The sequence below is a fragment of the Erpetoichthys calabaricus genome, chromosome 14 (assembly GCF_900747795.2).
Source record: "Erpetoichthys calabaricus chromosome 14, fErpCal1.3, whole genome shotgun sequence".
Taxonomy (NCBI): Eukaryota; Metazoa; Chordata; class Cladistia; order Polypteriformes; family Polypteridae; genus Erpetoichthys; species Erpetoichthys calabaricus.
In genome coordinates this window covers 93,429,704-93,444,328 of record NC_041407.2, presented here as the reverse complement: position 1 = coordinate 93,444,328, position 14,625 = coordinate 93,429,704, and the positions used below count along the sequence as shown (strand labels likewise).

At 36.8% G+C, this 14,625-nt stretch overlaps 1 protein-coding gene across 1 annotated transcript in view; it reads right to left on the bottom strand.

The window, feature by feature from the left end:
- The window catches only part of LOC114665211 (rho GTPase-activating protein 23-like), a 139,425-nt gene that overhangs the window by 56,946 nt on the left and 67,854 nt on the right, over positions 1–14,625 (bottom strand). Inside the window, 1 exon segment of the mRNA XM_028819643.2 lies at positions 6,260–6,284. Coding sequence (XP_028675476.1) covers positions 6,260–6,284 — 25 coding nt within the window.

Sequence of the window (14,625 nt, the reverse complement as noted above, 5' to 3'; positions counted from 1 at the left end):
TAACTAACACCAACCCACCCACATACACAGCTTGTGTGAAAAAAATGCGCCCGTACTTTCATAATTTTGTTGCAGCCTATAGTGGAGTCAGGCACAGAGAAGGTCAGCTGCTGAGAGAGCGTCTCGATTGTTGCAGGGCCTGTATCAGTGAAGCAGGTGAGACGCTAATGAAACAGAGGCACAGGGCTTATTGGTTTTTAAAGACTGCTTCCTTCATTGTGTTTTAACCTCAGTTTTAAAGGATTGTTTTAAGGATCCCATGGGATACCCCTCGCAAACTGTTTTAGACGCTGCATTCAGCAATTCACATCCGCGACAAACATGCCTCTTCTTACATGGTCCTGCCGCATCCACCCTCGTTCTCAAAGCATACACACCGCCTGGTCATGTGCCCGCTCGCAAGAGCAACTCACGGAGACCCGCCCACCAACTCTAAGACCATGGGGTGTAAAACAGTTTGCGATGGTGGTGCGTGCGTCATAACCGAAAAGGATAATGAAAAGTCAATGTGGCTCAGAGGTGCATGTGGAGTCTAGCAGAGACGAACGTGAATGACGTCGTGTTTTGTGAGTTGCTCCGTCCGAGTTGGTGGGCGTGGCTCTGTGAGTTTTCGTCGTATCCAATGGTCTTAGAGTTGGTGGGCGTGGCTCCTTCCTGCATGCTTTCATGGGTGTCTTGCTTGCTCTGCGTGCTTTCATGGGTGTCTTGCTTGCTGTGGCGGCGGCTTAAGTGTTGTTTCCATGAAATACATTTGAAGCGGTAGCCATGGAGGGCAAATGAACAGTCAACGTGGCTCACAGCTAGTTTTGGACCGCAGCACAGACCAAAGCGAGTGAGTATGTGTTTGAGGAGCTGTTCGAGTTGGCGGGCAGTGCTCTGAGGTGCGTTCCCTACCACGTGGGAGGAGGGGTAGAGTTTCTGGGCGGGGCCTCGTTGTTCCTTTCCCATGGTTTTCGATGGTGGACACGGTCGGGTGTCGTACCCGAAAAGAATAATGAAAAGTCAACGTGGCTCAGAGGTGCATGTGGACTCCTAGCACAGACGAAAGCGACTTACAAGGTGGTCGGTGAGTTGTTGCGTCCGGGCACATGAGCAGGCAGTGGGAATGCCTAGAGAGCGAGGGTGGACGCAGGCTGGGGAATAAGGAGTGTTGGTGGGCGGGGAAACGTTTTCCGTTTTCCTGCAGGACCATCTAAAAAGACGCATGTTTGTCGTGGATGCGGTGGACGCGGGCCGGGGAATAAAGAGTGTTGGTGGGCGGGGAAACATTTTCCGTGTTCCTGCAGGACCATCTAAGAAGACGCATGTTTGTCGCGGATGCGAATTGCTGTATGTAGCGTGTAAAACAGTTGCGATGTTGCACGCGGTTGTGCGTTGTAACCGAAAAGTCAACGTGACTCAGAGCTGCATGTGGACTGTAGCACAGACAAACAGAAATGACGGCATGTTTTCCGAGGCGTCGCGTCCGAGTTGGTGGGCGTGGCTTTGCGAGTTTTCGTCGTATCCAATGGTCTTAGAGTTGGTGGGCATGGCTCCTTCCTGCGTGCTTTCATGGGTGTCTTGGCGGCGGCTTAGAGAATTATATATATAGATCTTTCCCACAGAAATAAATTAGAAACCAAGAAACTGTCAGAGCTAAGAAGCAAAATTACTAGAATAGAGGAAGAACAAGCCAGGTGTCCAAGTGAAGCTCTTCACAGGAAAAGGCAGGCCCTGCATACAAAACTCAACATCTTAACAACTAAAGAAACTGAACAACTTATTTATAAGTCAAGACATCATTACTATGAACACGGAGAGAAAGCTAATAAGATTTTAGCTCAACAAATTCACAAACAAGAAGTTCGCAATGCAATACCAGTAATCGCCAACACGAATGGAGAAGAAATCATTGACCATAAAAATATAACGCACGCATTTAGAGATTATTATAAATCCTTATATTCTACTGAGTTCAAAGAAGACAACACACAATCTAATGCATTTCTGGATACATTACAGACACCAGAAATAGATGCTTTAAGTGCTGAGGAACTGGATAAACCTCTGACGCTAACAGAATTACTAGATGCTATAAAGTCACTTCAAAGCGGGAAATCAGCAGGCCCTGATGGTTACCCCGTAGAATTTTATAAGAAATTCTCCACTCAGCTAGCTCCTCTCTTATTGGCAACATTTACAGAAGCTAGAGACAACCAAATACTACCTCAAACATTTCGCCAAGCATTAATCACCGTCTTTCCTAAACAAAATAAGGACTTGTTACAATGTGCATCATACAGACCAATTTCACTCCTGAATAATGATGTTAAGATACTCTCAAAAATTCTACCTAGAAGGATGGAAAAAGTGCTGCCCTTGGTAATATCACAGGATCAAACTGGATTTATTAAAGGCAGACACCTATCTTCCAATCTCCGACGCTTGTTTAATGTTATATATTCACCAGCAAAATCAAACACCCCAGAGATATTACTATCATTAGACGCAGAAAAAGCATTTGATATGATTGAATGGAACTACCTTTTCACTGCGTTGGAGAAATTTGGGTTTGGCCCGAATATTTGTGCATGGATCAAACTACTGTATACCAATCCAGAAGCTTCAGTTTGTATTAACAACATTTGTTCAGACTACTTTAAGCTAGAACGTGGTACCAGACAAGGATGTCCCTTGTCACCACTGCTGTTTGCAATCGCCATTGAACCACTGGCGGTTCACTGTCGAAATTCCTATCAGATAAAGGGGATTATCAGAGAAGGACTGGAACAGAAAATTTCTCTATATGCAGATGATATGGTTTTATATATATCAGACCCAGAAAACACTGTGCCTGCAGTTTTAACAGTACTCACAGAATTACAAAAGATATCTGGTCTTAGAATTAATCTGAATAAAAGTATACTCTTTCCAGTGAATTCACAAGCATATAATATTAGATTGGACACCCTACCTTTTACCATAGCAGATCAGTTTAAATACCTAGGGGTAAATATCACAAGTAAACATAAAGCTCTTTATCAACAAAGTTTTGCCGTCTGTATGGAAAAAATTAAGCAAGACTTGCATAGATGGTCAACCCTTCATCTCACTCTAGCCGGAAGAATTAACGTTGTTAAGATGAATATCCTTCCTAAACTTCTTTTTTTATTTCAAAACATTCCAATATATATCAATAAATCGTTTTTTAAGCAATTAGATTCAACAATAACCTCATTCATTTGGAACTCAAAACACCCACGTATCCGAAGAGCGACCCTACAAAGACCTCAGGCAGAAATTGGCATGGCTTTACCTAATTTTCAGTTTTATTACTGGGCAGCAAACATACAAGCCATAAAAACCTTGACACAAAAAATGAACATACACAGGCTTGGATCGCAATAGAAGTAAAATCCTGTAGTACTTCTTTATATTCCCTGCTCTGCGCTCCAATAAATGCAAGTTATCGCAAATATACTAATAACCCAATTGTGCTTTACTCACTCAGAATGTGGAACCAACTTAGAAAGCATTTTAAGATGGAAAATCTTTTATCCGTGGCACCTCTGCAAGAGAACCACTTCTTTCAACCCTCGCAAACATATCCAGTTTTTAATACCTGGAAAAGTTTTGGGATTAAAATGCTTAGAGATCTTTATATAGACAACATATTTGCATCTTTTGAACAATTACGTTCCAAATTCAACCTCCCAGCTAGACATTTCTTTCACAATCTTCAAATTAGAAATTTTGTTAAACAGAAACTGCCTGATTTTCCTCACCTCGTACCCTCCACCATGCTGGAAAAAATACTGCTCAATTTTGAGGAATTAAACACCATTCTCGCATTATATAAAATCTTATTAGAGTCCCTACCTTTCAAAGACCCAAGAGGATATTGGGAAGAAGATTTCTTAATCAATATATCAGAAAAGGAGTGGAAGGTAGCAAAGCAGAGAATTCACTCGAGCTCCATATGCTCAAAGCAGAGAATTATTCAACTAAAACTTATATATCGAGCTCGTCTGTCTCGCTTAAAACTGTCCAAAATTTTTCCAGGGCAGATCCAACCTGCAAATGCTGCAACCAAGCTCCTGTCTCACTGGGTCACATGTTTTGGGCCTGCACCAAACTAACATCATTTTGGACCAAAATTTTTAAGTGCCTTTCAGACAGCCTTGGGGTCACAATCCCTCCTAACCCATTAACAGCTGTGTTCGGTGTTCTTCCAGACGGACTTGAAGTGGAGAAGGACAAGTAAACGGTGATTACATTCACTACACTTTTGGCACGCAGACTTATTTTGTTAAATTGGAAGAATCCTAAATCTCCTCTGATAAGTCAGTGGGAAACCGATGTTTTATATTATTTGAAATTGGAAAAAATCAAATTCTCAGTTAGAGGATCTGTACAGAATTTTTTTAAAACCTGGCAGGATCTAATCAATATTATTTTAGAATAAGAGAAATAACTATTACTGCATTTAATTCCCTTCTCCATTTTTTTATTTACCTATATATATTTCTTCCTTTCTTTTGTTTATTGTTGCCTTATTAAAAAGCCCTAAGCAATTCTCCTTTGGCTAAGCTCTCCTTCTCAGGGGTGGGGTTTGATTTGTCTTCAATTTTTTTTGTTATAAATTGATCTATTTGTATGGAATGATTACAATAAAATTAATAAATAAAATTTAAAAAAAAAAAACAGACTTGGACAGCATTCTGTTTGGGGAATTTGCTTCTCTGCTGTTTGGATTCATCAGACTCTCAGTCCACTGTTAAGTGTGATGTGGCTGGGATGAACATTATCTCTTCCAAATCTGAGGTCAGGGGTCTCTCCTGGAAACGTCTGAATTTCTGTCTTCAAATAAAAGAAAGAACCTGCTGTTGGTGGAGGACATCATGTATCCTTGGGTGCTGATCACCAGCAATGACAAAGGTGATTGTGAGACTGACTAACAAATAATTTAGCAAACAGCAGTTTTTTGAGTGTTTTAGCGGACAGTGATCGTAAAGTGGAGGCTAAATCCTTGGATTTATTGATAGTCAAGAATTCTGGATAGCGAGTAAAACAATATGTTTCGAGCATACTGTATGTGCCTCAATTGAGGTTAGTGTTGTAAGGATGTTGGGTTGACTTTGCATGATTGGGTGTAGAGCTTAGCAACATGGGAAAAGCTCTAAATAGAACTTCCCAAAATTGAAAGAACTATTATGACATAGGCATGTGTTGAGGATACCCCAGAACACATCTCACAAGGGCAGATTCAGGACATGCTAAAGGGATTGTATAGTAATTGAATGGTTTTGGAATGAATAATACAAATTAAAATATACACACAATATGTACATGACATAGTATTCTTTTAAGAAATCTTTGTATCTGTGGCGTCGCCTCATAGAGAACTACTGATTGTACTCTGATTTTATAAATCGTGCATCTTAACTTAATTTATTATTTTTAAATAATTGTTATCTTGACTGGACATTTTACTGTACTTTTCCTGACACAGAAGCCCAGGATTAATATAACTATTCATCCTAATACAATCAAAAACCGTCCTTGAACATCTGAACAATTTTGACAAGAACAGTTCATTAAGCCCAACATGCTTGTCAATCATATCCAGCTAATTTCTCCAAAACAACTTCAAGTCAAGTTTTTAAGGCCCTTAAAATTCTACTTCTCTACCACACTGCTTAGTGATTTTATATATCAATGTGTCCAAGTATGAACATTACATTTTTTTTTAATGGGGGAAACCGAATCTGGCAAAAATATGACAATCTATTATTTGGTCCTTTTTGACAAATGTAAATTTATGATTCACAAACTTAACTGCTCTAAGAAAAATATGTGCCTCAATTCAGCTCAGTGTGTAATGATGCTGAGTTGACTTTGCATGATAGGGTGTGGAGCTTAGCAACAGCTCAAAGTTAAGAAATAATATACAGTGTTCTAGTACAAAATAAAGCAAGCTTTAAATACTGCATATTATATATACTATTCTGATTTTGTTTTGGTTTTGGTTTAATAACAGTCTTAATTTCTTTGAAAACTGATCCCACTTCCCATTATGAAATGTGCTATATGAAGGAAGTTACTTGATAACTGGACATTCTTGTTCAGCGGTAAGTACTAATCAGGACCACTAGATGGCAATGCCTAACAAATTTTATTTGAAGAAAAATGAGGATGGACAGCTGCCAATGCATTTAAACATGGGTGTGACTGAGTGCCCATAAAATAAAGTGAAAGCATAAATGTTAAAAATGCTCACCTTTTCCATTGCCATTCTCTTCATCCTGAAAAGAGTAAAAAAAATCTCCTTTAGCAAAGATGAAATAAATAAACATTAATATAAGAAGGAATACCAGAAGATGACATACCGTGCACAGTAAGGATGACTTGGGGGGGGTAGCCACTTGTGTTATTTGGGGGTGCTTTTTTATTAGGAAGTCTCCAAACTTACTTAAAGACTATATGTATCAATGATGTACAAATAACAGTGTGTAGGATTATGGGAATACATCCTAACATTATTTACAAAAATCCTATTACTTTATAGAATAATTCATTGGATTTGATAAATTGGCTCCTGCTTGATTCCAGACTATAAATATAATATTCATTCAATAAAAATAAGTGATGCAAACTTCTTTTTACATATTTTTGGATAGGTTATAAGGTGAAATTGCATGTAAAATACTGATTATGTAAAATAAGCCACTATACCAAACCGGTTCATATATCATTATATCATTATACTTAGGAACACAAACATTAACACATGACAGTAAACGAACGGTTAGCTTGATAGAAGTTCTCTATGTTCAAATGAGTTTTCCGGCAAAGCAGTGAAGTAGCTGAGTGTACAGTTTATGGAAAGTAGTGCCTCAGCCAGTTGACCAAGCTTTAAGCTAGCTGACAGAGCTCATTCTTTACATGCAAAACAATAATGGGGTTTAGAGGGACAGAAAGAGACCTGAGAGCATAGCGGCACAGGCAGGTCACAGCATGACTATTTTGAAACAGTGGGTGGTGGAGGGGTACTTTAAAGATTTAATCTGCTTCTCAGTAAGAATCGTTTAAATGAAACTGAAAAAGTTTGCCCGTTGGCCATGACACAGGTTAACAGCTATAGCCCTGTGAAAAACACCAACTAAGCATAAAAATGATTTTAAAATAGCCTTTTGTTTAATTGCATAATGGAAAATATGAATTAACTGAGAGGTCAATTTAAATGTGCTTTCTTGTTTTCAAGCTAGCATTGACAACAGAGGATAAAAATAAAAACTACCACAAATATTAAGCATATTCAACTGTGTTTAGCTACTTGGGCACCAAACAGGAAAAAGTCAAAATTAAATATCTGTGTACTAAAAAGTATACAAATTGAAAAGATTATAATGCAGAGGAAAACACATTAATAGATAAACACCTCTGTAGATTAACATGAATCTATCCAAACATGATAAACTCTTCAGACTCCAATAAACACTACTATGTCAGGCTATCATTATGCCCGTTATGTTTTTTAGCAAACACACACACTGAAAATCCGCTATTCAGCAGTGCTGACATATGGTTTATATTTAGTACAGTAATATAAAGTGGTTTGATTACAGTACACTCGATCACACATTCATGTTTACATGAATGCCAAAACCAGTACATACTCAAGTTACAAGCTATTAATTACTTAATATACAATTAAAAATAATTCAAACCTTTTACACAGCATACTGTATCTTCATTTTTTAATATGTTTGTACAGAATAAACACTTTGGACACCTTCACCAGCGATACACTTTGCACAAATCAAAATTTTTTTGCAAATCTATTTCTGTGTTCTCTACAACTAGATTGATTGCAGCACTCATTACCTCTACTTTTAATTCAAAAGTTGCAAATTTTCAGTAATGTATTAATTCTGTAGGTGCTGAAAATGTCGTTATTTAGCGCTTTACTAGATGTTTAAAGACTATAAGAGACCAAATGCAAGTGTGTTATTAGTCTTCTTGCAGTTAAGCTGCTACCATCCTCCAAAAAATGTACCTCCATGAGGCAGTGGCATACAAAGACAATATTATAGGGCTATTATTGTCAAGTGAACAGTGTACGGTACATGGTAATCAACATGCAACATGTCACAACTCTCAGTACCATTAAGAGTATAACTATAAGTGTTCTCCTATATGATGACGCTTTTTAAATTTATGACAGATAAAAATGCACATTGATTGGTAAGCACTTTTTGAAAAGTCTACCATGTTTTGCATCTCGCAGTCATGGTCACTGTCACAGCTGTTACCCTTTTGTCATTATATGCACTTTTTTACTATACCTTTTAACTTTTAAAGAAATGTAAAATTTATTTCTGAGTAATTGCATTAAAACATAAGCATTTAATGTTCAAATGATTAACTAACTACAACTATGAATTTAAAAATGTCAATAAGTAAAAATTCTATGTGTAATAAATTACTAAAATTATGCAGTCAAGTAGCAGCTCTCAGCAAAAAGACCAGTTTTCAAAATACCGTTCTATCAGGATGGCACTGCAGCAGCAAAGAAAGTACTACTGACAATTTACTGTTAACAGAAATTTTCTGTTGATACTATTTGTGATAAATGGTCCTTGGCATTGTGTAAGATTTTAAATAAATACTCAGGTCCCAAGAGCACGCAGGCTCAGAATGGGTGCAGGTGAGCACTTGATGGCATTGCTCCAAATGTGATTGCAGTGCTTGACTGATCGCGTACTCATGTGCAATTGTAAGTGGATCAGTCAGGTGCCTCATTGACACCTTGAAAGTGCACAGAGCGTGTCATCTGCACCAGATCGGATGGTATAAAGAAGTCTGCACAGGAGAGAGATAACAACAAAAGCAAGAACAGAAAGAAGAAAAAAGAGAAAGAATGGACGTTAAAGTGAAAGTGAAAGAAAGAGAAAACGAGATAGCCTTTGAGAAAAATGAAGGAAGACAGGTGGTTGGGGATGGGCCTCAGGGCGAGAAGCCTGAGGCTGAAGAAGGGCGCTCCTATTAAGTAATGTTAGTGAGTTAGGAGCAGCCTGTGGTGTGTCCCAAGAACGCCGAGGGACTGGCAGCGGGACAAGGATGTTTAGCTTGGCATGGCGCCCCATGGATGCTGCAGGCCTGGTAATGGGTACCCGAGCCAGGAATTAAAGGTTGGCTGTACCTGTCAGCGGGCGTCTCCTCTTATTGCAGGGTCCGGACAGGATTAGTGGAGGAAACAGCGGGTTTTTAGAAGAAAGCATTGGGGCTCATATTTTTAAAGGAAGGCAAGGACTGTCTCTGGATTTTAACCTCATTTTATGGATTATTTATTGAATTGAATTTTTAACCTCCACAGATTTCACCAGTTTTACAGATCATTTATTTATTCGTTAGAAGAAAATTTGTTACACTGTAATTTCATTCTGAACAAGTTTTGACTTTCTATTTTGTCTTTAATAAAAGCACTACACACTTTTACACCTACCCCTTGCTGTAAGCATGTGTCCTCATTTGCCTGGCTTATCTTGATTCATGACTATCGATGGTTCAGATTCAAGAGGCTCCTGGATGCAACATGGAGCATGGAGCTGACCTGGACCATCACATTACTGTAGGCAACATTGTAAATCAAATCTGACAACTAAATTATTTATTCTTTAAAAAAACAACATGTTTTTTATGCAACACACCAAAAATCAGCACAGAGGGCATATTGTGCTTTCATAGCAACATTCTGAGCCCATAGACATAGTATATTCAAGCAACCACAGGTGCACAGTGAGTGACTAAAATAAGTCTCATTAAAACGGTTTTGCTTTTTAACCCTATTCTCAACAAATTGAAACCTCACTAGACAATTTTGCATTATCTAGCAGTGTACACAATTCCTCAAACATGATTTTAATTTATTGATTACTCAGAGAGACTATGCTTACTGATGGATTACTATTATACTAGTTTCAGGATTGGTTATTATTTACAGTGAATTATATATTATATTATATAATTATATGTCTATTGCCACTTCCCTTCACATTCTTATTAGAATACACCCCCCCCCCTGCCGATCACACTGACTTAGCCACCCTCCCACCCCCCCAACGTAATGTTTTGCTATACATTGCCTTTGATTCTTGTAAGTCTAAGCATTATCCTCTCATGAAGACCCCTGGCAGGGGTTGAAAGCTCAGGAATAAAAACTACTTTATGATATGTGATTCATTTTTTCTCCCTTTGTGGATCTCCAGCTGCAAATATGCAAACCGTATCACAGACCTTCTCTTCCATATACAGTATATATGTATGTATAAATATATATATATATATATATATATATATATATATATATATTGCATACTTTACTGTCAAATAATACAAAGAGTACACGACACGTGTTTCGCCCTAATTCTGGGCTTATCAGCATACACACTCACTGCACCCCCTCTCGGGGATCGAACCTCGGACGTCAGCGGCAAAGCCTCTTTTTGTTGCGCCACAGCGTGTGGTTTATTTATTTGACAGCATGTAGATCGGGGTAATTACATTCATGACATTCGTAGTCTGAATCACAATCTGATTGTATGGGTGTAGGTAACCACCCGTACAATCAGATTGTGGTTCAGACTACGAATGTCATGAAAGTAATATATTATATATATATATATATATATATATATATATATATATATATAAACGGTGTCCAGACCATTTTTTCACTTTGCTGTGATACAATAGGCGTTGGCCTATCTGCGAGGCGAGAGCGGTAAAGAGCAGGTTTCTTTCTTGTATCTCCAACATAGGTCAATATCAAAAACATTTCTATTAATGGTCTCATTGACAGTTTCTTAATTAGGTGGTTAATGAATGAATGGTTTTATATTTTAGAGAAATTAATGGTCTGACAGTTATATAGGATTTTGAAAGTGTGTCAGTGATATTTGGAGTCACTGTTTGGGGCTTTCCTGATAGGTTTGGAATGTATTTTATTTTTCCAATTTAAAATAATGGGAAAAAGTTTTTCAATATCAGGATTTTTCATTTTCTGACCAGTTTTCTGTAATGGATTAGAATCAGATGACAAATGACTTTGTCTCAAACACATTAAAGGTGTCTAAACTGTAATTTTTAATATCTAAAATACAAAACTATCTACTTAAAATATAACAAAATATCTTCAGCTGTACTTTTAACTAGTCAAAATATAAATACAGATGATATTTTGTCATTTAAAGATTTGTAAAAGTCAATATGAATAGTCCTATGGCATATAGCAAGCCGTTTAAACATTGAATGTCTTCCTATGATAACTCCTAATTTTAATAGAGATATTTATAACATGCTTCACTATGTAAACAATGCTTCAACATATTAACACTACTTTGATGTGAACTTGCATTTGTGTTTTGTGTCAATGTCTTGCTGCACATATAATTTCCTCAAACATATTTTTCAAAAATCAATGCCCAAATGGAAATTCCTATGAACTTGAAGCCAGCAAATGTTATATCCCATTGTACAAAAAAGGGAGATTGGGCTGATCCAAGTAACTACAGACCAGTATGCTTAATATGTATTACTAAATTAATGGAAGCAGTCACAAAACTAAGCATCACATAACAGGTGAGTTAGTGAACAGTCAGCATGGGTTTAGGTGCAGTGCTTCAGATTTTACTAGTATGAAGGAGCTTTATGAGGAAGCAATAAAAGCATATGATTAGAGAGGTGAACACGATACTACTCTAAAGAAATGCATATAAAACTCAAAAACAGAGGCCTACACAAAAACTGGATTTTCAGTTCGCAAAATGTGATGTTGTCAATGAGAAAGCAGAGTAGTTGATATTTTTTCTGTAACGCACAAAATGAACCCAAACAAAACACCACATGACTGGTCAAACATGTTAATATTAATTTTCCTACCTATGTTTTATTTAGTCTTGGGAGTCAGAAGAATTGTGACTAATCATTTTTTTTTATTAAGCCTGTACATGTTTCACAAATGTATTTAATATTGCATGACAATAGTCGCTAAGTATTTCCTCCACATTATCATTAATAATTTAGTTGATGGCTTTATTCATGGCAACAATTCATAGCAAGAAAAAATGTGAATGTTCAGCGAACAATACAGTACAGATTTTTAAAACAAAGCACAAGAAGTGCAGGCAGCTGATTAGTTGTGCTGGGCACAACTTGATATTTTGTGCTCTAGAATGATAGTTCAGTTCTACAGGCAGAAGCAGTCTATCAAGAAATAACATACTGGACAAAACTGAAATTAGTTTCCCTTTCACAACTGCAGCAAAAATTTAATACAGGTGATATATATATATATATATATATATATATATATATATATATATATATATATATATATATATATATATATATATATATATATATATTTATACATATTAGGCCTAGGAAAGTTAACATGTTAATTTTTGCAACTAATGTGGCCTGTTTAATGTGTTAGAAAATATTGTTGCATCCTGGGCCTGCAACAAGGCAAATTCCTCTTAGACATGCTTAACTGTCCGAAGGGGCAGGACTTGGGGAGGCAAAAAAAAACAGCTTGGAGACCGCCGACAGCACTTGTGTAGAGTGTAATTCTCAATCGTTGATGGTGATGAACAATTGAATACAGTATTTGTGGAGTTGTAACACAAGTTTTAATGTATGCCAAATTAAGAGATGCTTATTCATTCAATTAAATCAGTCTTTAGCAGTGCATTCAAAGTTAACAGTTGTTTTGATCCTTTTTTATTTTGACACGTCAGTGTTTCATATGCTATGCCAATTTGAGAATTAATGCAATGGCCTTGTTTTCTTATTGCCTTCTTTTCAACTTGCCTTTAAGGACGATTTTCAAATTCATGTTGTACTATGTTAAACTATGCCATTAATTTTTTTTTAGAATTCCTTTGTGTTTATTCTACATTAATTTTGTGATTCAGTGTGTATTTACTTCATGATTTATGTATTAATTCTATAATTATGTTTTTATGTTAGATGCAATTAATCACTATTACATACATTTATGTGATTAATTAGTTATTTTTTTTAATTGATTTCCAGCCGTGATATATACTTATAAATATAAAATATATATAAATATAAAAAATAAATAATTATAAATATAAATAAATATAAGTCAGCAGCCAATTGGGACTGCAGTAACTGAATGTTAGCTGAAAAGGCTCTTTAAAATTATAGTTTTAAAGTTTTGACAATAATAAAAGCAAGAACAGAAATATGGTTGCTATTTTCCATTGTTATTAATGATAAAGGAACCCACCATTTCCAGGTGCAAACGATGCCTAATAGTTCTATCATAAAGCAGTATAAAATCTGGGACCTCAGGTTAAGGAGTACATTTTGACATAATGAGCAGCAGTACAATACTTTCTGGGTGCCACAGAACTGTTTAAAAATGTGTTATTACTGTAAATGGAGATCAAATTGGACAGAAGAGCAGTGATATAGTAAAATGTCTGTCCTAAAATGCGTGGTGAAGGGATGTGAAATAGAAGGTTGTCTGTTTTACAAATGAAGAAGTAAGCTCATTATTTAAAATTAAAAAAGAAGGTTGATTGTATTAGTGATGTACCAAAATACAGTAGTTCTTTAAAATACTACAAAATTGCATAATGTGTCTGGAATAACACAATGCTGAAAATAGTGGCAAATACAAACAACCATTCGTTTACATTTGAACATCATTTGTTTCCTTTGAATAACAGTTTTCAGTTATATTCAGGTAGTTATACTTGAATATTGACATTTGATTTGACAGCCCTAACAAATGAAACTGTACAATACTGTTTATATAAAAGTTATCTGTTTTCATTTATACATCGCAAACTCAGGGAAGGTCAAATGTAGGAGAATTTCAATTTGTGAAAAAGAAATACATGGAAAGTAAGCAACAGGTTATCCAGCCAAGCCTTATAAAAGGGCTTTGAAAACTGTATACCTGGTGGGGTGTTGAGTCCACAGACCCACTGTCCTACAAAGAGCACTCCACGAGCTCTCCAAATGACCTCCTCCCACTCACTTCTAAATATCTGGCCATAGGACTGCTTTATAAACTGAGTTTTTTGCCAGCACTACTCTCCCAGCTCCAAGCTCAAAGGCCCAATTCCCAAAGGCAGATTGGAACTACTTCTAAAGCAATCTCTGGACCATTTGTGCAGCCAGGAATGCCCTCAGAAAGTCCTGTGGCCTTACACCCAGATCACCCTCTGGTGGCCCCAGGTCTCTCTGCATCCCTGAGCTCTAATAAGCTGTTAAACGGCTAGACACTAGTAGCTCTTCAGAAATAATTTACTTATAAACACGGCTATACCAGGGAACAGAGGAAACTCTATGTATTTCCAGACAACAAGCTGGAACAATTCTTCTGTTATGTTGCCTGTTCCCTGTAACCTTCCTAACCATCTAGGATTCTCTCATTTATTACTTCTGATGCAGGAGGAATGCCTTTTTCTAATAGATGTAACAACCTATTTTATAGCTCTTTGATCTTTAGAATTGGACATCCTTCTAATGAGTGCCTAAAGCACTTGGAGAGAACAGCTTCCACTAATGGACACTGTCCCATGTTTGTCATATGTCATAAGT